The 23665-nt window shown below is 37.7% G+C and overlaps 1 protein-coding gene across 1 annotated transcript; it reads left to right on the top strand.

Annotated features, from left to right (window-relative positions):
- The first annotated feature begins 598 nt into the window (after positions 1 to 598).
- On the top strand, positions 599 to 23414 carry LOC149832629 (butanoate--CoA ligase AAE1-like). The gene is made up of 2 exons (XM_090012531.1): positions 599 to 875; positions 21700 to 23414. Exons 1-2 carry the CDS (start codon positions 678 to 680, stop codon positions 23167 to 23169), a joined length of 1668 nt encoding a protein of 555 aa, XP_089868657.1. The 5' UTR covers positions 599 to 677; the 3' UTR covers positions 23170 to 23414.
- Positions 23415 to 23665: the final 251 nt, after the last annotated feature.

Raw genomic sequence — 23665 nt, 5'->3', positions numbered from 1 at the left:
GGCTTAAAATTTGTATAAATATTCAAGTATAAAAAATTGCATTTATTGAATCGATTACGAGGATCCAACAATTGATTCCTAGCAAATGGATCATACCAACAAACATATTCCAGTTCCTCTTTCTCTCTCTCTATTTATGGAGTTTGAGTTTTTTTTTCTTTTTATAGGCCAATATAAATTTTCAACTATTTACACAATGCTGGCTGCATCGTCAACCAATTATATTTTTGATGAAAAAAACTGTGTTTTTTTTTTCGAGATTATGTAGAAAACGTTTGCCAACCAGATTTACTTTCAATTCGTCGTTGTTGATTGGTAGGCATCGGTATGGAGAGATAAGGAAAAGAACATAGCAAAGTATTAGGTCCAGTAATCGCATTCCAAGCATCCATTCATCGAGAAGATGGGTCCCATCAACGGTTGCGTGTTACCCTTTCATTGGTGTTCTCTCAAAAGTTGTGGGTGTTGTCTACCTGTTTGAGTACGAATTGAAAGTGGAATCTCAATCATTTGTTCCGTAAACGGCACTAAAAGGAGAGGAAGAAAGGAAAAAGCAGGCTTGTGAAAAACCAAAGTACGAGGGAGAGGGAGAGGGAGAGGGAGAGGGAAAAAGCCAAAGAAGAGCGAAGGCGGGGCCGTTTTGTATCTCTCCCAACACAACCTCTGAGAGCGAGAGGATGGAGGGGACGGTTCGGACGCCGGCGAACTACGTGCCGCTATCGCCGATCAGCTTCCTGGAGCGGTCGGCGATGGTCTACAGGGACGAGACCTCCATCGTCTACGGCTCCGTCAGCTTCACATGGAAGCAGACCATGGATCGCTGCATCAGGCTCGCTTCTGCCCTCTCTTCCTTCGGCGTCTCCACCACTGACGTCGTGAGTATAACCCCCACACACCCATTTCCCCCCTTCTCTCTTTCTCTCTTAAAACCATTGCGATCATCATCACTACATGAGTAACTCCTCTTTGTTGGGTTCCCCCATTGATCAATTCCAGCAACCATTTCAAGATTTTTTTTTGAGCGCGATAACTTCAATAATGATTATGAGATTCGGGTTTTATATATACATATAGAAGAAAATATATGGTGGTTCTGTACCATGATATCATGCGGTGGTACATACTCTGGTTTGTGGATCTTGCTACCAGATGGTTGATCTAACGGTGCACAATCCATGAAAATAAGGGTGGCTTAGAAATTGTACAAAGCATCATAGTTGAGTCAACTTTTAACATGCTGAACATGATCCAAAGGTTAAATTTTACTTTTGGAGCTTAGATTTATGCAAATTAAGTGTGTACAACCATAAGTTTTGGTGGCGTAGTACCACCATAGAAGCACCCTCTATATATATGTGTGCACACATTTTCTTCTTCTTCTTTTTTCTATTTTTTTATGGTCAAGTTCAAAAACCAACCTCGGTTGATTCAAACACAACATCCCTCAATAATGACAGTGGCCTCACATTCCAACTATCTCATTTAACTTCATTGTCATACACTTGTTGTACAGGCCAAAAGATGGTGACTTTTGTTTTCACTACCGACTTTTTTTTCCTAGTTGTTTATCGATAACAGAAACTGGTACCAACATAAAGTTTGATAAATAAATGCAACACACACACACACACAAACGTGCACACAAATATCATAGCCACATATATCGTTCTCATCTATATCTCATTAAGGCAGAAAACTTGGGATAATATTGGGTTTGAGATAAATTTTTGGGAAAAACAACTACACGAAAAAGTTCAAAAATTATGAAAACAACTCTAAATAATGAAAAAATTTTGTAATTATCTTGTTATAAAATGTAATAGAAAATATACAAGTTTTTAAAACATAAAGAAGATAAAGAAAGATAAAAATTTTCTTCTTAAAATATAGAAAAAACTAAAAAACTGAAGGTATTTTCGTGATACTGCCACCACATTATCATGTTGTCACATTTATAATAATTTAAATATGTCATAACGTTTTACCTATTTAATTTATGTAATGTCAGGATATTCTCAAAATATTGATTTTATATGCGTGTGTGTGATCTGGTACTAATGAAAGCACAAAACTATTGAGAAAATCATGGACGTGTGCTGTATTGACTTAATTTGATCACATAGATATGTTCAACATGGTTTCTTTGCCAAGGATCGAGCCATGAATTATATTTTGTCGACTCAAGAGCATGGTTTTTTGATCCATCAAATTTTGGTACTTTGTAAGCCATTAATATTTGAATCATTCGAGAAACATGCTCACATGCCATAATCACGTCATTCAAAATCCATTTCCTACCTATGTCACATGGGTGCGGGTGTGGGTGCGGGTGCGGGTGCGGGTGCGGGTGCGGGTGCGGGGGTGTGGCAAAAAAAAAGGAAAAATATATTATATATATATATATATATATAATTTTTAAGTTTTAACAGTTAACAACGTTAACACTAATGAAATAAAAAACAATTATCACAATATCATCAAATCAATTCATCATCATCCATGCAATAAATCAAATTAACAATTTACAATTCTATTCCACATCATAAAAACCAACACCATAATTATAAAAACAATCAAACAAGTAAAGCAGAAAATAAGTAAATTATATAGTATACTAACAAAAGAAACAAAAAATGCATAATTACATACCAAAAGTATATCCTATACAACGTATATGACGATGAGGTAATGGATTTTAATAATTTTCTTCTTCATCATCAAATGCATCGTAAGAAGGAAGACTGAGCTCAGATAAATTCATGTTTGTAATGTTGAAATCATGCTCTCCCTTTAAGTCACACTCTTCTGGGTTTACATCCCAAAATTTGGATGATCCTTGTCTGCATTACAAACCCAATTTAAAAATGTTAAATACAAGTATATTTAAATAAAAAAACTAAGAAATAGTTAAATAACTAAGAGAGCAAATTAGTACCTGTATTCATCATTGGTTCACAAAATTAGTCGAAGATTTGAATGAACATATACTAAATCCTCTGCACGCTTGCTGGTGAGTTTGTTTCTCTTCATGTTGTGAATTTGAAAATATGTGCTTCAATTTCTTTCACAACATGATGAACTAGCAGACTGAGATTACAATCTCAATGCAAGACGTTGGAGAAGAGGTGTTTCTGATCCAAATGTTGACCACCATGTAATAAGATCTATATTATCCTTCTCTCTCGCGAGTAATGCGTGTCCATATAATCTCGAAGATGCAAATTCTCCAAACTCTTGTGTGACTTGATTTAGAATATGTGATTCTGGATAAAGTTTTGTTATACACATTTCTATGCCTTGATAGCTCTGGGTCTAAATTTGGAGGGACACGACCAATACTACCTTCCTGCCACTTTTTTGCATAATATTTTGGATTAAGAGAATATGCCATGCAATGCAAAGGAGTGTTGCTCTTATCCCATCTTCTGACTAAAACTGAATGAATATGGTTAAAAAATTCTGAATCATCCAATGCAGGATTTTTTCCTTCGTGCTTGAAAACTATAACTTGTATTTTTTCAATCATATTATCCCACATTTCATAAACTTTGTGAAGCATGGACTCATTTTTATCAACTTCTCTCAACATTTTTCAAATAGGTTGAGTAAATTAAAGGAAATATACGACCTTGTCCAAAAATTCATCATCAACAATAAATTTCTTAATTTCTTGAGCATTGACATCATCATCAACACGATATAATGTCTAATTCTCATCGGTCACCATGCTAACCAAAGCACTCTTCACTTCCTTAATCCTCTTCACCATCACAATGATGAACGCAAAACGTGTTTCAACTGTTAAAAAGTATGCGAAAATGAATAATAAGAATGCATAATGCATTCACACGGTCCAATAATGGACAAGCAAGAACCCACAATGGGGAATGCTGAAATAGTCCACTAAGGGACAACTCAAGAAGCCTTCAAAGAGGCAAAATATATAAATCTTTATTGAAAAAGGGCTTAAAAAGCCATGATTTACAAGAGGGGGAGCCCTCTAATTTATAGAGGAGAAGAAGAATGAGAGAGGGACCACATGGGGCTCCCTTCTAGTCGTTGCGAGCCCCAACGGTCAACGACTAGATGGGTGGGGCCCCATGTGATCCTATTACAACTTAAAATAAAAAAGAAAAAAGAAAAAAAAACCTAAAAGTGAAATGATACAGGAAAATTACCAAAATACCTCTATCGGGTTTTTGGATGTACAATAAAGAAAAGAGAAGTATATATGTATATATATATGAATGTATATATACTTATATATATATACGAATATATATATATATATATATATATATATATATATATATATATATATATATATATATATTAACACTCCCCCTCAAACTTTACGTGGGGATAATAGAAAGTTTCAAGATACAAAGGAAGAATTCCAAGTCTTCAAGAGTCTTCAATGAAAGTCATCATCTTTATAGCACATGAAAGAATTTTGCAAATGTCAGCCTTCAACTGTCTTTAATGACTATCCCCAAGCACTTTTCATGATGTATCATAGGTACTTCTTCCATCTCATCTTCAAGATCCTGTGGAACAAACCAAAGAGCTCCAAGTAAAAAATATCTATGCATTTCAATCAAATAGAATATTTCAAACAAAATGAATCAAGAAACCATAACATTGATCAAGAGGAACATATGATTCATCAAGACAATGATGCAAAAAGATATTCTACGTATTTCAATAGAGCACTATGTGAATATATCATCAAGAAGATTAAATTCAAGCACTCTTTGATAAACTCACTATATTCTTAAGGAAAGATATATGCACAAAGATACAAAAAATACTCACAAATGAGTTCAATATGCACAAAGGCATAAAAAATATCTCTTCTTATTAAGTCAACACTAAAGAGCTTTAAGAAAAGCTTCATGCATTAGAAATGTCTTCAAAAAGACAATGTTCATTCAAGAACTAATTCCTCACAAAGGGATGTGTACAAGGGCACACAAAAGAAAACATGTTTAATACACATAAATCAATAATGAAGCGATAATTAATTTTATCAACAAAAGATGATTTCAATAATTTCTCACTCCTTAGAACGAAAAGAAATCAATGCCAACAAATGTCATGTATGAACTTGCAAGAACACACTCCAATCAAGTACAATACTTGATTGAATAAACCAAAACACCCACCCAGAAGTAAAAAATGAATGTTATTTTAAATAGAGAACCTCACACATTGAAGGATGGAATATTTGAAAAATACATAAGCCCACTAGACGACCAAACACCACAAGCCCTTATAGGGTAAATGCCAAAAAGGTAAAATCAAGTGATTTCCAAATATGCATATATATATATATATTATCAATGATATGAACTTTTATCGACAAATATTTTTCTATGCAAGGAAAAAACAAGTAGTAAGGATCAAAAAATCATTACCTCTCTTATCTACATATAATGATACTTGAAGTGAGTGTATCAGCGACTAGAGCAAGAGTACAACAACCAACCATGGGCTAAAAGTCACACATAAAAGTGTGAACAAACATTTCTTGTCTATATATAATGACACTCAAAATCAAGTATGTTCAGCGACTAGAAGAAGAGTACAAAGCCAACCATGGGCTAAAACACACACGAAGATGTGACTAAACATCTCTTGTCTACATAAAATGACACTTGAAACAAGTGTATCATCTAAAAGATCAAGAGAACAAAGCCAACAATGGGCTAAAAACACACAGGAATGTGTAAACAACATTTCTTATCTACATAAGGTGACACTTAGATAGGAGGCATAGAAGGAGAAAGTCATTTGACGTAAGAAGACTTGTAATGACAAACACTAATGCAAATAAAATTGACAATTTTAAACATATTTCGAAACACTATGGTTTCAAAAACAATATATATCCATCACAGATACTCATAATAAAGAGCATCCATAGTAAAATTAATGGCCAAAGAGAAACCAAGTGATACCATACACTCATAATCAGAGATCATATAACATGTCATTTAGAGTCAAACTACAAGTTGACAATCTAAAGTGACATAACACGAGGTGCACATAACTCACCCCAACAAACATCTCTGTAATAATAACAAGGGCAAGAAAATTGAAGCATCAAATAAAGTTTGTGATGGACAATATAAATGCCATAAGAAAGCAACAAACACTTAGGAAATCATTTTCCAAATAGGTGATTTTATAAAGCGAGCCGATCAAAGATCCAATAATGGTAGATAATCAATCATATGCACAACAATATGCCTTATGACAACAATTTTACATAAACACGGATGATGCTTAACATAATCAATTCTTCAAAATGAAGTCGTTTATACCAAAAAGTCTTATTATGCAACAAACACAACATGAAATATTAAGCAATGTCATGTGTAAGAACCAATTTGGAATAATCCAAGAGTCAAATCAAGCCTTAACTATGATAGTGCAATTATATGCACACCAAATGATAATAGATGAAATTTTATGCAATACAAGATGTCAAATGACAATAATCTTGAATGAGCAAAAAATTTAGGCCAATATAAGTATTCTTAATTAAGGTGGTAAGATTATGAAGTTTGAAAATCTCATGCGAGAAACCATGAAAGGAAATGAAGTCCATATTAAGACTGGATTGTACATGTATATATGGGTCCAGATCTGGACCCGCATCTCTATCTTTGTAATATCGGGTCTGGACTAAAGAGTCACAGATCCGACCTGATCTGGTGGTTATAAGTTCATGTTAAAGAATAGGGCATGGAGATAGCCAAAAAGGCGTGTTACCTGCTGCAGCCTTCTCCCTCCTCTCCCTTCCACCAACGCAGAAGAATCAGATACTCATAGGTGCGTGTTTTCTTTCATGGTATCAGAGCAGGGCAACGATAAAACCCTATTGAATCAAGACTGTTGATTTTGATCAAGGCTCCAAATTTTTCCGGGCTCTTTCTTCCCAAAATCTTTTCTCAACATCAATAAAACCCTATTGAATCAAGACTGCTGATTTCGATCAAGACTCTAGACTTTTTTCGGGTTAGTTTTTCCTTCTCAATCTCTTTCTTCCCAAAATCTTTTCTCAACATCCTTCTTTCTTTTCTTTTCTAGGCGTGATTTCATAAAAAAAAATCATGTTAGATCAAATCCTGATCTAGGAGTGATTTCATAAAAAAAAATCACGTCAGATCAGATCCTGATGCAGGCGTGATTAAAAAAAAAAGGGGTCACATCAAATGTGTTTTCCCTTTAAACTTCTTTTTCTTTATCTTTTTTCAATCTCATTACTTTCTTATCTATATCACGACAAACCTGATCTGATCATGATTTTCAAAGAAAAAGGGAGTGGGGGGCTTGCTGACTCTGTTCTATTCTTGTTTTTTTAAAAAAAAGGGAAAAGAAACCCTTCTATTCTCAGGAATCATCATTGTTTCCAGATTCAGTTTGTTCCATTCTCAGTCTCTATTCAGATCTTGTTCTCAAATTCCTTCCTCATGGCCTCAACTAGTCCCATCACTTCTTTGTTTCTCATCACTTCCAGAAGCGGTAAATCAAATTCGTTTGATCCTCAAGATTGATTGAGTCATACCAAGATCAGTTTATTTTTCCTCCTGCTCTCGTTCTATATTTGATTTCTGTTTCAAATCAGAGATTGTTCCTTCCTTGCATATATTGTTGTAACCCAAAGCACAAGTTGATTTTATTTTGCAATTGTTCCAGATCTCGATTTTTGCAAAGCATTTCTGAAGAAATATATCAAGACTGTCCGCAAAAAAAAAAGGGGGCCGGACAAGTCTATTGCATTGCTGAGCAATTTTTCTTACCTTCTTTTTCATGGATTCCCCATCACTTCCGTCCAGTTTTCTTGGCCAACTCATCTCTGATAAATTGAATAATTCCAATTACTTGACCTTGAAAAGGCAATTTTTGCCTTTTATTCGTAGTTTGTACCTCTCTGGCCACTTGGATGGAACGATTCATGCACCACCACCAACAACAACAACTACGCCTTCATCCCAAAATGATTCATGCACCATCTGAGTTTATTCTGCAGGAAGAACGAGATGATAAAGGGAAAGTTTCTAACATACTAGTTTGCAATCTAGAGTTTACAACACGGAAAAGAAAAGATCAAGCTGTCGTGGCTGGCTTACATTACCTCTACTCTTTCTCAAGAGGTATTAGTGGCCATTCCAGATGAATGTCCAACTAGAGAACTGTGGCAGATACTAGCACAGACTTATTCACATATTTCAGAGGCTAGGATTCTTCATTTAAAGAGAGTTTCAGCTCCTAAAGAAAGACAATTTATCGGTTACAGAATACATGAACAAAGTCAAGAGCATCACAGATCAATTAGCGATGGTGGGTTGTGTAATTCCTGACAAAGAAAAAGTTCAACAAGCGCTGAATGGTCTTGGATCTGACTATCACATGTTGGTCACCTCTCTTCTATGCCTTCGTTGCCTAACTTTGATGATATGCGGGCAAAACTACTGCAGTATGAAGTTACTATTAGAGGTGAGGAGCTGCTTCAAAATAGCAATCATGAGGTTCTCGTCACAGGCATGGTGACAGGACGAGGACGTGGAGGCTTTCGAGGTGGACGGGGACAGGGAAGAGGTAATCAAGGAGGTCGTGGATTACTTCCCACGCCTAACGTGTCACCTAACCCTCTCCCAGGGAACCAATCCTTTAGACATATACCAACGTGTTTTTAGTGTAATAAAAGGGGGCACATTAAGGCAAAATGCTGGCATAATCCGCAAAACAAAGGAAGATTTAATGGTACTGGGGCTTCCACTAGAGGACAAGAAGAGATGAAAAGGAGAATGTGAAAAATCTCTTGATTTCTGCTCTTTCCGAGTTAAGTTTTAAGCAGACTGAGCAGTGAACTTGGTACATTGACTCTGGGGCTGCTGCACGTGATAGGTGATGCTGGTAAGATTTCTCAACTCATTCCTTATCGTGGTAAATTCAATATTAAAACTGGAGATGGTGCCCTCCATCCTATATCTCATATTGGAAACGTTTCTCTTCCACTCTCAAACTCTTCACTTCTTTTATCTAATGTTTATCACTCACCCAGTATTGTTAAAAATATTGTTTGTATCAGGGATCTTCTCACGAATTGAAGGAGAACGACAAGAAAATATGTATGTCTTCAAGGAGTCCCCTACTGCTCGTGCCTCTCCAATAAAGTCACAGACAGTTCAACCAGTGTCATTCAAAGATTGTTTTAGTCTGTCTCATAATTACCTCTTATTAGAATGGTGCACGTGCCATTCATGTTTCACCATTGTGGGATTTTTGAAGTAAAAGAAGAATGGTATGAAAATAGATAATTCATGATATTTATATGCTCATACATTCTATTCTAGTACTGAAAAGTAAAAGATTCTCATTGAGATCTATTTATTACGGTATTGAATTTTAAATTGAGATTGCAGAGGAAACCTCTAATTTAAGAAGAAAGTTAGGATTCTCTACACTTCCCTACAAAACTGGGTTAGTATAAAGCAAAGTGTAAAGGAAAGCATGTGAGAAAATTATATTAAAACCTAACAGGTATATAAGAAGGCATATGTTAAGATGTATACGGGAAAGTATGTATGATATCCTAAACTAATTAGGAAATGAATGTCAAAATGTATATGTGATACATTGAGCTAGTGAGAGAATGTATGTTATAATGCATATGTTCAGAAAGTGCCTAAAAACATGCAGGTGCAAGGCTATCATTAGTGAGAAATGCAGTGTGAGGATGCTGATGCACCATATAGGAAAGGAGAATGAAGGAGCTAATGACAGGGAATGTGAGTGCCATAGTGTATTAAAACACAAAACATGAAAATGTTATGCTAGTGAAAGAAGGCGAAATGGGTAAAATGCTATATAACAGGTACACTAAAAATGAAATGAAATGATGTGCATGTAATGGATAGGATACATAAGCAGTAAGTGCTTAAATGCAGATAACAGTAGGTTGATGTGGAGTGCAGGTGAAATATACATGTGCACAGTGTGGTGGAAGTGTTGACAGTGAAAAGGGTAAGAGACTGCTGAAGGTAATGCTGTGGTGGTACAGCAACTGATAAGGATACAAATGCTGTGCAATGGGTAGCAGGCTTGGACAGTGAGGAGGACAGGTAGCAGTGTTGCAGTATATTGGAGTGCTGATTGTGTAGGTGTTGAAGGTAGTGGCTGTGACAGTGCAGTGGGTGAAAGGTGATAAGTGCTGGAACTAGAAGGTGGTGGCTGGAGGCTGGTATGATGTAACTGGTAAGATGGTCAATAAAGGATGCTGAAGACCCCAGCAGGTGAGGTAGTGTACAGGTGAGTAATGCAACAGGGTAAAGGGTGCTATGCAGCAGGCACATGGACACAGCTTTGCTACTGTAAGTGATGTGGCTATGAATGAAGGGTTATGAAGTGTTGAAGGGTTATGAAGTGTTGCTGCAATGTGGAAGATGCAGTGATTCGTGGATGCTGCAGTAGGGGCAGCAATGTAGACATGCAGGGGTAAGTAAGTGTGCAAAAAGGGGGGGGGGGTTAGCTGGGAGCATGATGCAGGAAGATGCATATAGGTGGTGTTGCAATGCTGTGAGGATATGTTGCATATGGATGGCAGGGATGGGCATAAGGATGCTGTGGGGTTGCAGCAGTGATCATACAGGTGGTGCTGTTTGCAATGAATGAAAAGTGGCATGGGTGGCCTGTTGATATTGAAACAAGTGGGTTGATGCCAATGCTATGTCTAATATGGATGAAATGCAGGAAAAATATATGAGTGCAGCAATGAGCAAGTGTAACACAAGTATAAGATGCAAGGGTACGGTGAATATTGTGCAAGTAGTGAGTGGTAGTGAAAGTATTGCTGGGATAGTGAATGTAGGAACTACTGTGCAACAAAAAATTGCTGCAAAGGTGGAACATAACAGGTGATGAATAGTGCAGTTAGCAGGTGGCTGCTGTGCAGTGAGAAAGAAGTGCAGCGAGGTATTGATGCTGGAGAAGGTGCTAATGAGATGTAGATGATGCTATGTAATGAAAGTGCAACAGTGGCAAGAGATGATGGCGTGCTGTTAGTGAAGTGCACAGGAAATCGAGTGAAAGTGAGGTGCTGGAAACGTAGCTGGATATATGTAAGGTGCTACAATGGGAATTGCAACAAATGGGAAATGTGGCTGTAATATGATGCTATGAGATGGGATAGCAAATAGAGAGTAGGTATGACAACAATGTACTGTGCACATGGGTGCTGTGTGTAACAGACAAGGGTGATAGCACGTGCATTGCTGTAAGTGCAGTGGTAGCAATGTGCACGAGTGATTAAGTGAAGTGCTGTGTAACAGGGGGAAATGAATGTGCGCAGCAAGTGTTTTAAGTGAAGGTGTAATAGATGGTATGAAAAAGGTGGGTGCTGCAGGTGGAAGTGGTGTGACTTCAACAATTTGAACGTCAAGGGGGGTAATGATTAATGGAACATATTGATGCATGGTGATATCAGAACATTAGTGATGTGCAATGGTGGTGGAGATGCTGAATAATACCTAAAAGATGGGCATAACTTCAGAAACAAAATATGGAAACTAAAATAAAGATAATATAACCCAAAATACAAAAAAAAAAAACCCATGCAACATTTTATTTACAATGGATCAGCTTCAGCACTTGCTCTTATATATTAAAAACTCATGATTCGGGTGAGACAGAGGGGATACCAATGCATTGAAGCACACCCGGTCGATGGACGACAACTTGGATGGATGGACTCAACGGCTAAAATGGATGAATGTGCAGAACATTAATTTTTTGATTTCGCAGGTTCAACCCATATTTACTATTTATCCTTAATGACTAAAATGAATTCCTTATACCTAAGTATTTTTAAACATTTTATAATTGACGTCCCACAAACAACCATTTTGATGACTAACCACCATAGCCAATATTTAATGATCATCATTCTTACCAGCTATGTCACAGGGATTCGGCTAGCAGGGTGCCGCACCCGCGTTGACGTGACTCGACGCGGGTGCGGGTGCGACACCGTGTGCGGTCAACCCGATCCTGGGTGCGTTGACCGCACCCAGGGTCATTTCGGTCCATTTTTGTTTGGATTTTTTTTTTTTAAAAAAAAAAAATTTGCCCTACGAAATGGGCTGCAGAATTTAAAAAAAAATAATTCTGGACAACTGCTTGCTGCTGCTGCTCTTGTTTTATAAAGGGGCACTTGTGTCCACAACTTCTGACGAGCTTTGTTGGCATCCCATGCTATTCCTGCCTCCAAACAATTAATTCACAGCGTTGGAAAACATACTGTTAACTTGGAGATGATGATCCATCTTCCTCAAAAATTAAAACCAAAATTCAAGAGCCTTTTGAAGTCTTTATACTTCAACCAACCAAATCCTTTTTCGTCAAAGATTTTCTCTCTCCATAATAAATGATAATGGTGGCGGTAGAGTAGAGCCTTGGTGGCTATTAGTATTCACTTTTCTCCTGACGAGATGGGTGCTCTAGCCGTAGCCTTGTGTAGACCTCTCTTTTCCACATGTCAAATCCAATAAATTTCTTTTAGTTGTCATCTGTGTGCAACTGTATATAAAATGAAATTTGAAGAACCCTAGGCAGTGGCGTGGCAGTGGCGCAGTAGGCCTCGTGAAGACTCTCTCTCCAACAAACCACGTCAAACCTTTCGCTTATATTTTTTTTCGTGAAGACCAGGGAGTTTCAGACATGATTGAATCATGACAGTCAACAAAACGCAGCAGACTGGGTCGATCAGATTGCCAATCCTTTCGGTTCATCAATTTTGTCCCGTTGAGCTAAAGTACACAACAAGCAGAACGTGGGTAACAAGTCTTCAAACAAACACACCAGCAAAAAAAACTGAACCCCGATCCGCGCCGGGGGAACCCCGACCCCCTTCTATATATATATATTTTACATTTTTGCCCCTGCCACACCCCCGCACCCGGGTTTTTTGGAAGTGCCGAATCCCCGCACCCGCACCCGCACCCGCACCCGCACCCGCACCTGCACCCATGTGACATAGCTTACCAATGATATTTGCTGCCTAATACCCAGGAATCACAATCTATGCAGCCTCAACACCATGATCAATTCAAAATTAAATGTATTTGGCCATTGAGTTTGCAAATTTCTGCAACAAATCCTGCTCATGTTGAAAGCTTTCTGGACCTTGATTCCACTCTAAGTCATTTGAACTTTAGCAAGATTTTTCTTTCTCTCCTCCGCGGTAGCCACATTCCCATTGATGACAGATCCAATAATAATCAGTTTGTAATGCATACAGTCCACAACAGACATAACCATGATCATGCATTGAATCAAGAAATGTTCAGAAGCAACAAGAAATGATTTTGGATTTATAATTTTATTCAAGCAGAATTCCATTATGGGCGAGAGACCTTACTCCTCACTAAATGAATAAGGATGAGTAAGAAGTCTTAACAAACTGCAAAAAAAAATTCATTATTTCCTCCTTGAAATGATAAATAGTATGCAGCAGGGAGGCAGGTAATGCTGAATGGTGAGTGTAGGATGTATGCGATGAAATGAAACGAGTATGATGAGGCAAATGAAACTGTATAGACTAAGCTTAATCCATATATTGCATCTGATATGCACAGAGAGAAAAAAAAATGCTGTACCTAAGGCTAAAAACTGTATAACCAAGGTGCATGAATGGAATATCATGTACATTATATTGATGGCTTAAGATTGGGTCCTTGCTTCCTGTCTTCAATTATTCTTCATCATGGATGGAGTGATAAAATTCACAAGCAGTCACGTTCCTTCCAGAATTTTGGAACACCTCTACAAGCCATAAACTCATCTTTCTCGTTTTACTCCTTTGGCCTCATCCCTTTTACCAACAGACTCTGAAAGCCTAGAGTATCACCTCTTCCAAACACAGGGGATCATGTGGAGCAATGGTCACCCGATTTACCAGCACAAGCCCAATCACTTGTAATTGATGCGCCTGGGAATTCAGCATTCTTTCTGCAACTTCCAGTTCATCCTTCAGCAAGAGGCCTTTAATGACAGCGTTATATGTCATGATATGAGATGCTGAAGGTTAATAGACGTGATGGACAATGCGATGAATGAAGCCGGTAGGAATGCTGAGGTTAAATCACAAACAAATGAGGAAATGGAGAATACCAAACAAAGGAAATCTTGGGCAGATCGTGATGCAGGGGCTGAACATGCGAATGATATATAGGTGATGCCATGGAAATTGAATCACGAAACATAGGTAAATGAACAAAAATGATGAAATTGGATGGTGCTACAGGGGATGGATAATGAAAGCTAAGCTATATGAAGGGGAAAGAGATACAATAAAGGATGACGCACATGATAACAGAAATAGTGTTGATACGCAAAGGCTGGATCCACATCGGCAGAGGCAATACTAACAAAAAAATGAATATGAACAGGTATAGAAATACAATGCAAGGCCTAAACGTAGAAGGTTAAATCATATAGGTACGTGATCATAACTGAAGATGCCCAAATGGAAATAAAATAGCGTATGATACTGAACCAACGCCAAAAAAAAAGGAAATGAGTGGAATGAGGCGATTGAAATGAACATCCCATGGCAGCAAATGAACAACTCACAAAATAAGAAAGAGGATTACTAAACGATATGCCACATTTGGCTTAAAAATTGCAGAGAAACACAAGGAGTTGTAATGCTAGAAATGAAGTATAAATAAAGCAAATAAAAGAACAGATACTAAACATCAGACAGTAGAGAATGAAATGCATTACAGAGGAGAAAAAAAAATGGAGGACTACTGGATCTAGCGTGAAAAGGGATAAACGAATGCTCAAAACAGGAAAAATCCAGGGATCAATTGTAAAGAAAAGGAAAGAAAGATGTTGGAATTGAAGAATTCCGTTAATGTTGCCATTTGTAAGCTGATTCTACTATACGTAGATCGCTGCTACAAAGAGGCTTGCTAAAAAAAATAACTCAGAGATTTATAAAACAGGAAGAAAGAGAGAAGTGAAGGAAATCCTTACCGTGGCTTTGCTGTGGGATTCGTCCCCTTCAGTCGACTTGGGAGGAAGATCGGAGAAGATACAAAGGAAGGAAAGGGAAAAATGGGAAGGGGGAGAAGGGAGGAAGGAAGGCAATGGGGAAGGAGAGGAAAGAGCGATATGCACAGAAGGGGGAGGGGTGAAGGCGATGAAGGATCGGGAGACCCCGCAGTTTAGCTTTATAGGAGAAGGCCGTTAGAAATTTTTCTAAACGGGTCCTTTTAGTTTTAAGAAATTTTCAAAAGAAGGTTTATTTATAAGATTTTTCAGAAAAAGGGTTTTTTCAAGAAAATGGGTTTTAGCTAAAAGAGGATTTTCATAAAGTAGATGAACTACTCTTTTTCTGAATTTTGGAAGAAAAATCCGAAAATATAAGGGAAATGTGAGGACTTTAGCAAGCGGGACCCAAATGAGTTTTTTTTTTGAAAGATTTTTATAAAATATTCGCTTTGAAATTGTAAGTTTTTCTGAAATAGGGTTTTTCATAAAATACATGATTTATTTCGGAAAATGAGCCCCAAAATGGAGTTGGATCCAAGATTTTGAGAAAATATGGATTTTGGATCTCGAACTGAGGTTAGATCCAGATAAAACATCCGATAAAATTCAAAGAATTGATTTTTTTTTTTATTTTTTGAACAATAAGAGATCCGGGATCAGAGTTGGATCCGGATATCCGATTTGGATCAGAAATTGGGTCAGAAATAAAACTTGAGTCTGGATTCCAGTGAATTCGAGAAATGAATGGAAATTTTGATTAAAAATTGACCCAATTATTCAGAAGATGGAGCCAGGGGCAAAAAGGGAATTTTTGGATTTTTTGGAAAATTTGGGGTGTTCACATCTATCCATCTCCTTCTTTCCATATGTATTGAATGATGCTTGTATCGTTCCTTTTCCTTTACCTCCTACATTCACTTTTTTTTTTTGAGCATCTTTTTGATGGCTTAAAAATGACACACTAATTGCACAAGAATCACTTATTGTCTTCTTCTTTTCATATTCTTTTTGTATTTTCTTGTATTGTTTTCGCATTGCCTCATCAACTCTTCTGCATCTTGAAATGCTATGTCATGGTATCTTCAACAAATGAGCCTTAACTCTTGTGTGAGACCCAACAAAATCTTTTTCATATAGCTTGCATCAAAATCTCTTGTTTCCACCACCTCCTCCTCCAGTTTTTTCAAGCTTATTTACATGTACCCATAGTGACCCCACATCATCACTCCCACTACAACTATCAACAACACTAACAGCAGAACTCACATGTGGGGATGATGATGATGCAAGTCCTTTTCCTTTATCCGTCATTTTTGTCTTGAAAACACAAAAAAAGTTATAACTTATATTAAAATCAATCAATTATGCACACAATCAAGATTTATAATATTGAGTGCAAAGCAGGAATCAGTATACGACAACTGAAAACAAAGATATGTGAGAAATAGAAAAAAGTAAAAACCACATTGAGTGCAAACTTCAAATCAATAAAAGTTAGTTTTAACAGGCATTACCAAAATTTTAGTTGGACAGACAAACTAATATAAAAAAATGTGAATCAGTTGGACAAATTCACATTCATTCTGAATTTTCAATGCACATTCAAGACTGCAAGTCTGCAACAATAATATAAAAATATAAAATGAAACATGCATTATTGAAGTATCTTTTAAGCATATTCACAATAAACAAACTTTCAGTATTGCATTAAGATGACAGAGAATGGACGAACAAAATTTTAGATATGTATCTCAACAGGATTGAAAGAACAATAATCAGATTTGCAAAAAAACTATTTTTTTTAAATCAAACCGGTCACTAGGAAGGACATAGGATCACTGTCAAACATTAGAGGACGTCAAAACTGAACTCCACGGAGAATCAGTTTGACACCAAGTACTAGGAAAATGATAACACTTACAGGAATCTAATAAAAAATATTTTATTTCAAGGAAAACATTTAAACAGATTGTATATACACAATTTTTTTTCTACTTAACGATCAATGCTAACAACCCAATAGCCAACAACAAAATCACATAAATCAGTCATAAAAAAATCAAATCACAACATTAGCAAATGACGGAGAGGAGAGGAGAGGGAGTCAGAGAGGAGAGGAGAGCAAAGGGAGTCGAGTGAGAGAGAGTACCTGAGGAGGAGAGGTCCGACGGAGCGGTCTGTGGCGGCGTCGGGGTCTGGCGAAGAGGTCGATCGGCTTCGGCTTCAGGAGGAGAGGTCAGGATGATTAGGGCAAAAAAAAATTGCCCTAATCCTCCTCTTCGCAACCCTTTTCATCGGGCAATTTTTTTTTAAAGTCTAAAAACTGGACAAAAATGACCCTGGGTGCGTTGACCGCACCTAGGGTCGGGTTGATAGCACCGGGTGCCGCACTCGCACGTGCACCTGTATCGCGTCACGTCGATGCAGGTGTGGCACCTGGTTGGCCGAATCCCTGTGACTTAATTTCCTACTAGACAAATCATGTAGATCGCATCTGTATGGTTAGATCTACAAAGATTGAAAAAATATGACAAGAAATGTGATCTTAGTTTGTCTTAGTTCAGTAGTTTTCTACCTTCATTAATACCAATTTGCCATATATATATATATATATATATATATATATAGAGAGAGAGAGAGAGAGAGAGAGAGAGAGAGAGAGAGAGAGAGAGAGAGAGAGAGAGAGAGATAACATTTTTGTGAACCAAGTACTATATGACATCCACTAGATTCCTTGTTTTTTGAGGATAAAACAAAGAATAGAAACATCTTTTTTTAGGCATAGAAGAAGCCATATCTTGTCAGAGAGGTAGGAAACTATGTTTTGTGGAGAGAGTTGTTCCAGTGGCTGCTTTGATTAAATATCCTGAATCCTAATGGCAATGACAAGCTCCTCACTCATAGTTCATAATATGCGGAAGTCACTTTGGTGGGGGGCCGTTACCATGTGGTTTTATGTAGCATATGTTTCCAAATAAGAATTGATGCTGCCAAAAGTTGGACATCTTGTTCAATTGACATTTGAACATTGATGGCCCCCAGGCCTCCTCTTCTCTTTTGAAGCAGGTTGTTTGCATGAGTCCTTGTCTATGGCTTGTCACATTTCTATACAGGAATATTTTATTGTTAGGCACATAAATTTTTTTGGTCATATTTACTCTCATCAAAGAACTGAGAGCCGCAATGGTATTAGAGTTCCTTTAGAGAAGGAGATTTTCTTTTGAGTGTTTGGCTTGTGAGGTGGAGTGGAAATTCTATTATGAATTAAATGGATAGCTTATTTCATAGCCTTTCAAGCTTCCATTTTTGGGCATTGGAAACTTTCTGAAAGAATGGCATACTACACAAGTTTGTTTTTGAGGCCGAATGAACATTCTTTTAGCTTCGTTGAATCTGGAAATTTAAAGATTGTCTTCGAATTTGAAGTGACCATGAATGCTTATTATTGGCTGGACAGAGCCTCTTATTTTAAGATCACATAAAGCTTGGCTCACCTTTTGCTGTTAACATGGGGGAGCAAGAGAGAGAGCTGTGGGTTGGTTGTCTTCCTTTTGTTCGGAACTTTTTTCAGTTTTTTCCCCAATTTATGTCAAGTATTTTTCATCTTATGATATGTTTACAGCACTAACTAAATACTATGTGATATGGAAGATGCTTGTCTGACATTGATTGAAGGTCATTCATTCGTTACAAGCATGGTGGGGCCACTGTACTCTAGATTTACTGAAAAGATGACAAGAAAAACTCTCCTGCACACTGGATTTATTTAGTTTTACGGGACAGTCAATTTGTGACTAGATGAAGGATATTGTGGTCAGAAATATTAGCGGCTTTTAGGGGTCGGTATATGTGGGGAACCTTTTTCTTTTTTTCTTGAAATTACTCTGTTATAGTTTATATGTAATCAGCGAATGACTAAAAGAAACCTTTTCTGGATACTGGGAGCCAGTTTGAGACTATTAATAATACAAAGATAAAAATTGGTTGTTTTTGAGAATTTGGTTATAAAAATTAACCAGTTGCATCACTCGAGGCTTAATTTTGTAAAAGAAAAAAGTCCTAGAAAAAATCCACTAGTATGCAATGGGATCTGTTTTATGAACTCTGGGACAATTTCTATGGAAGTTTTATTAATGTCATCTGCACCCATAAAAAAAGAGAATGCATTTTTTACAATACAGTAATACTTTGGAAACTCTTTTTTTTTTTGAAAATGGGTTCTATATTTCATGCAGTTGACATTGTTTCAGTGAACTCCGCCTGTGTATAACTGTTTAGTTATACACCGCCGGTCCCAAGCCCGGATAAAGGAGGAGGGTTGCGGTAGGCCTGTGACAGCCAACATAAAAACTTAGTCATACCCTATGAATATGAACCAATATGAGAATTTCGTTGGGGCGTTCCCTACTGAGTGACGCGCTGTACTCTATAGGCCCGAAGACAGTGATAAATGGGCAAGGGTTGCTAGGTCGTCGCCCAGAAGCGACGCGTCACACCGGCGCCCAGGTGTGGTGTCAAATAGTCCAGAGTTTCCTCACTTTGTTGGACGGGTGGGGGTAAAGAAGTTAGTCCAAGACCATAAAATTAGGTTAGCCACTTGGAACATAGGGTCTTTAACTGGTAAGTTGGTAGAGTTAGTAGATGTTATGTGTAGGAGAAAGATTGATATTTTATGTCTACAAGAGACCAAATGGGTAGGTGAGAAAGCAAAAGTGATAGAACCTTGGGGATATAAGATTTGGTATACAAGAATAAATAGGAATAGGAATGGAGTAGGGATTGTTATGAGTCGTGAGTTTATAAATAATGTAGTTGAGGTCCGTAGGAAGGGTGATAGGATTTTACTTATTAAATTAGTATTAGGTATTGATATTATTAATATTATTAGTGTTTATGCACCTCAAGTAGGTTTAGATGATTCCATTAAGCATCAATTTTGGGAAGATTTAGATGGAGTAGTACAAGGGATATCTTATGGAGAAAAGATTTTCATGGACATGCATGCATTAGTAGAGATGAATTTGAGAGTATCCATGGAGGCTATGGTATAGGAGAAAGAAACGAAAGTGGAGAAAGGATTTTAGATTTTGGTTTGTCCTATGATATGATCTTAGCAAACACTTGGTTTAGGAAGAGGGAGTCTCACCTAGTAACATTTAAAAGTGGGGTTAATACGAGTCAGATAGATTTTTTTCTACTTAGAAAGAGAGATAGGGGTTGTTGCATCGATTGCAAGGTTATACCGGGAGAAAGTGTAGCTACACAACATAGAGTCTTAATTTTAGATCTTAGAATTAGACAATGCCGTAAAAGGGATAGACATAGGATAGATCATAGAATTAAGTGGTGGGCATTGAAAGGAGCTAAACAAGGAATGTTTGTAGAGCAGGTAGTTAAGGAAGCTGATTGGTGTCTCGAGGAGGATTCAGAATCAATGTGGAATAAGATAGCGGGTGGCATGAGAAAGGTGGTTAATGAGGTATTGGGTGAGTCTAAAGGCGGTGCACCGCTAGGTAAGTATACATCATAGTGGAACGAGGATGTCAAATTAGCTATTAAGGTTAAAAGAGAGTGTTATAGAAATCTAAGAGTCGTGATAATGAGAATTTGGAGAAGTATATGATAGCAAAGAAGGAAGCTAAAAAAATAGTTCGAAATGTGAGGGATAAGGTATATAAGGAGGTTTATGACAAGTTGGATACCAAAGAGGGCGAGAATGATATTTACAGGCTTGCAAAGATGAGAGATGGGAAATCGATGGATCTGGGTATGGTTAGATGTATCAAAGATGAAATGCAAAGGGTTTTAGTCAAAGATGAGGAGATTAAGGAGAGATGGAAAGATTATTTTGATAAGCTATTTAATGAAAGTCATGCTCAGGATCTTGGAGTCTTCCCCATTCCTTTTCATGAGATGAATCGTGACTTCATGCGTAAGATTCAAAAGAAAGAAATTGCAGAGCCTTTGAAGAAAATGAAATCAAGAAGGGCAGTTGACCCAGATGGTATACCTATCGAGGCTTGAAAATGCTTGGGAGAGAAATGTTTAAAATAAGTGTAGCTGAGATGCGTATGCTTAGATGGATGTATGGAAATACAATAAAAGATAAGATTCGGAACGAGAAGATACATAAGAAGGTAGGCGTTGCACTCATTGAAAATAAGATGAGAGAGAATCGTTTACGGTGGTTTGTACATATTCGGCGAAGGCCTAATGATGCTCCAGTTAGAAGGATGGAGAAATGGAAAAATATATTAGTTAAAAGAGGTCGGGGTAGGCCTAGGAAGACATGGATGGAGATGATAGGAAAGGATATGAATGCTTTGAACCTCACCGAGGACATGGCATTGGATAGAAATGATTGGAGGAGAAGGATTCATGTGGAAGACCCAGAATGATTTTCTTTTTTGGTTCATATCGCCGACCCCAATTGTTTTGGGATGAAGGCGTAGTTGCTGTTGTTGTTGTTGACATTGTTTCAGTGAAATTTCCTTTCACAAAATGCTGAAGGTAATTTATGGAATAAATGCATAAGGCCTTTGTTTGATTATTTTTTGTGGCAGGATGGTCTCTCTCTCTCTCTATATATATATATATATATATAATCGCTCTCAAACACTTTGATTCTGACAGGTTGCTGCACTAGCTCCAAATATCCCTGCCACGTATGAGCTACATTTCGGTGTGCCAATGGTGGGGGCAGTACTCTGTACACTAAATGTACGCCATGATGCAGCAATGATATCAGTCCTCCTGCGTCACTCTGAAGCAAAGATCATCTTTGTTGATTATCAGTTTCTAAAGGTTGCTCGTGAAGCCCTCAAGCTTCTCTCTCAAGCAACGACCAAGTTACCTATGTTGATTGTGATCGCTGAACTGGACAAATCAGTGGCTGCTACTGCTACTGTTCCATCTAATGAATTAGAATATGAGAGCCTACTGAAAACTGCAGATACAAAGTTTAAAATCAAGTGGCCTGAGGATGAATGGCAGCCAATCTCTTTGAATTATACTTCCGGTACCACTTCTGCTCCAAAGGGTGTGGTTTATAGTCACAGAGGTGCTTATCTTAATGCACTCTCCTGCACACTTTTTATGGGAATGGGCTCAATGCCAATCTACCTATGGACGGTACCTATGTTCCACTGCAATGGCTGGTGCTTCACATGGGCTGTGGCTGCTCAGGGTGGCACAAATGTGTGCCTTAGAAATGTCAGTGCAAGGGCTATATTTGATAACATTGCTAATCACAAGGTCACACACATGGGTGGTGCACCCACAGTACTGAATATGATTGTGAATTCTCCAGTTTCAGAGCAGAAACCATTGCCTGGCAAAGTTAATGTGACTGTCGGTGGGGCGCCACCACCACCTAACGTATTGTTCAAGATGGAGGAGTTTGGTTTCAATGTTGTTCACTCCTATGGGTTGACAGAAACTTATGGTCCAGGTACTGTTTGTGCATGGAAACCACAGTGGGATTCCTTGGATGCAGAGAAACGAGCAAAGATGAAGTCCCGACAAGGGTTGCATCTGCTTGGTATGTCAGAGGTTGACGTGAAGAATCCAAATACCATGGAGAGTATCTGTGCAGATGGCATAACCATGGGAGAAGTGATGTTTAGAGGGAATACTGTAATGAGTGGCTACTTGAAAGACTTGAAGGCAACCAAGCAGGCCTTTGCAGGGGGATGGTATCGAACCGGTGACCTTGGTGTGCGGCACCCAGATGGTTATGTTGAACTGAAAGACCGTTCAAAGGATATTATAATATCAGGAGGTGAAAATGTTAGTACAATTGAGGTGGAATCAGTGTTATTTAATCATCCAGCTGTGCTAGAGGCTGCAGTTGTTGGTAGGCCAGATGAGCATTGGGGGGAGACTGTGTGTGCATTCATAAAGTTAAAAGAGGGGCATACTGTTGAAGCTGCAGAAATTATTCAGTTTTGCCGAGCGAGGTTGCCTCATTATATGGCTCCTCAAACTGTGGTTTTTGAGAATGAACTGCCGAAGACTTCAACAGGAAAGACACAAAAGTTTTTGCTCAGGGAGAAAGCAAAAGCAATGGGTAGCCTGCCTCGAATGAAATACAGCAAAATGTAGAACGGTTTGTTTTATTCAAAGAACATTTGTAATGAGTCTGATCAATTGTATGCCAGTTCTCGTACCTACTGTGATCATTTCACGTATTTACCAATGGACTGTTGGTTGTCCTTTTAGCACTTGAGCTGTAAAGTATGAAACTGCTTGGGAAAAAGCTTCTTTTATAGACAATTGGTTGTCTCTTGCTTCATGTAATCCATGCCAAATGTGTAAATTGAAATGGTAACAAGAGGGGTGGATAACCTGGAAAGTAGGTACATGTATTGAAAGGCAAAACACCCGAGTGTTTGAAACTGCAACTATGGGAGGTTTGAATATTTTGACGAGGTATTTCTTAATTTGTTTCTGAATTGATTCATGTTTTTGTAATGCTCAAAAGCGATTCCCCAATCAAGATCTTTACTTAGGAAATCTTCAAAATGGCACCTAATTATTTGGCATCAACAAGAAACGCACCTAAAAAAGGCACCGAAGTTTTGTGCAAGTACATAGAAAA

Source organism: Nuphar pumila, chromosome 7, assembly GCF_984573655.1.
Source record: "Nuphar pumila chromosome 7, dmNupPumi1.hap1.1, whole genome shotgun sequence".
Taxonomy (NCBI): domain Eukaryota; kingdom Viridiplantae; phylum Streptophyta; class Magnoliopsida; order Nymphaeales; family Nymphaeaceae; genus Nuphar; species Nuphar pumila.
This window is presented reverse-complemented; position numbering and strand designations above follow the sequence as displayed.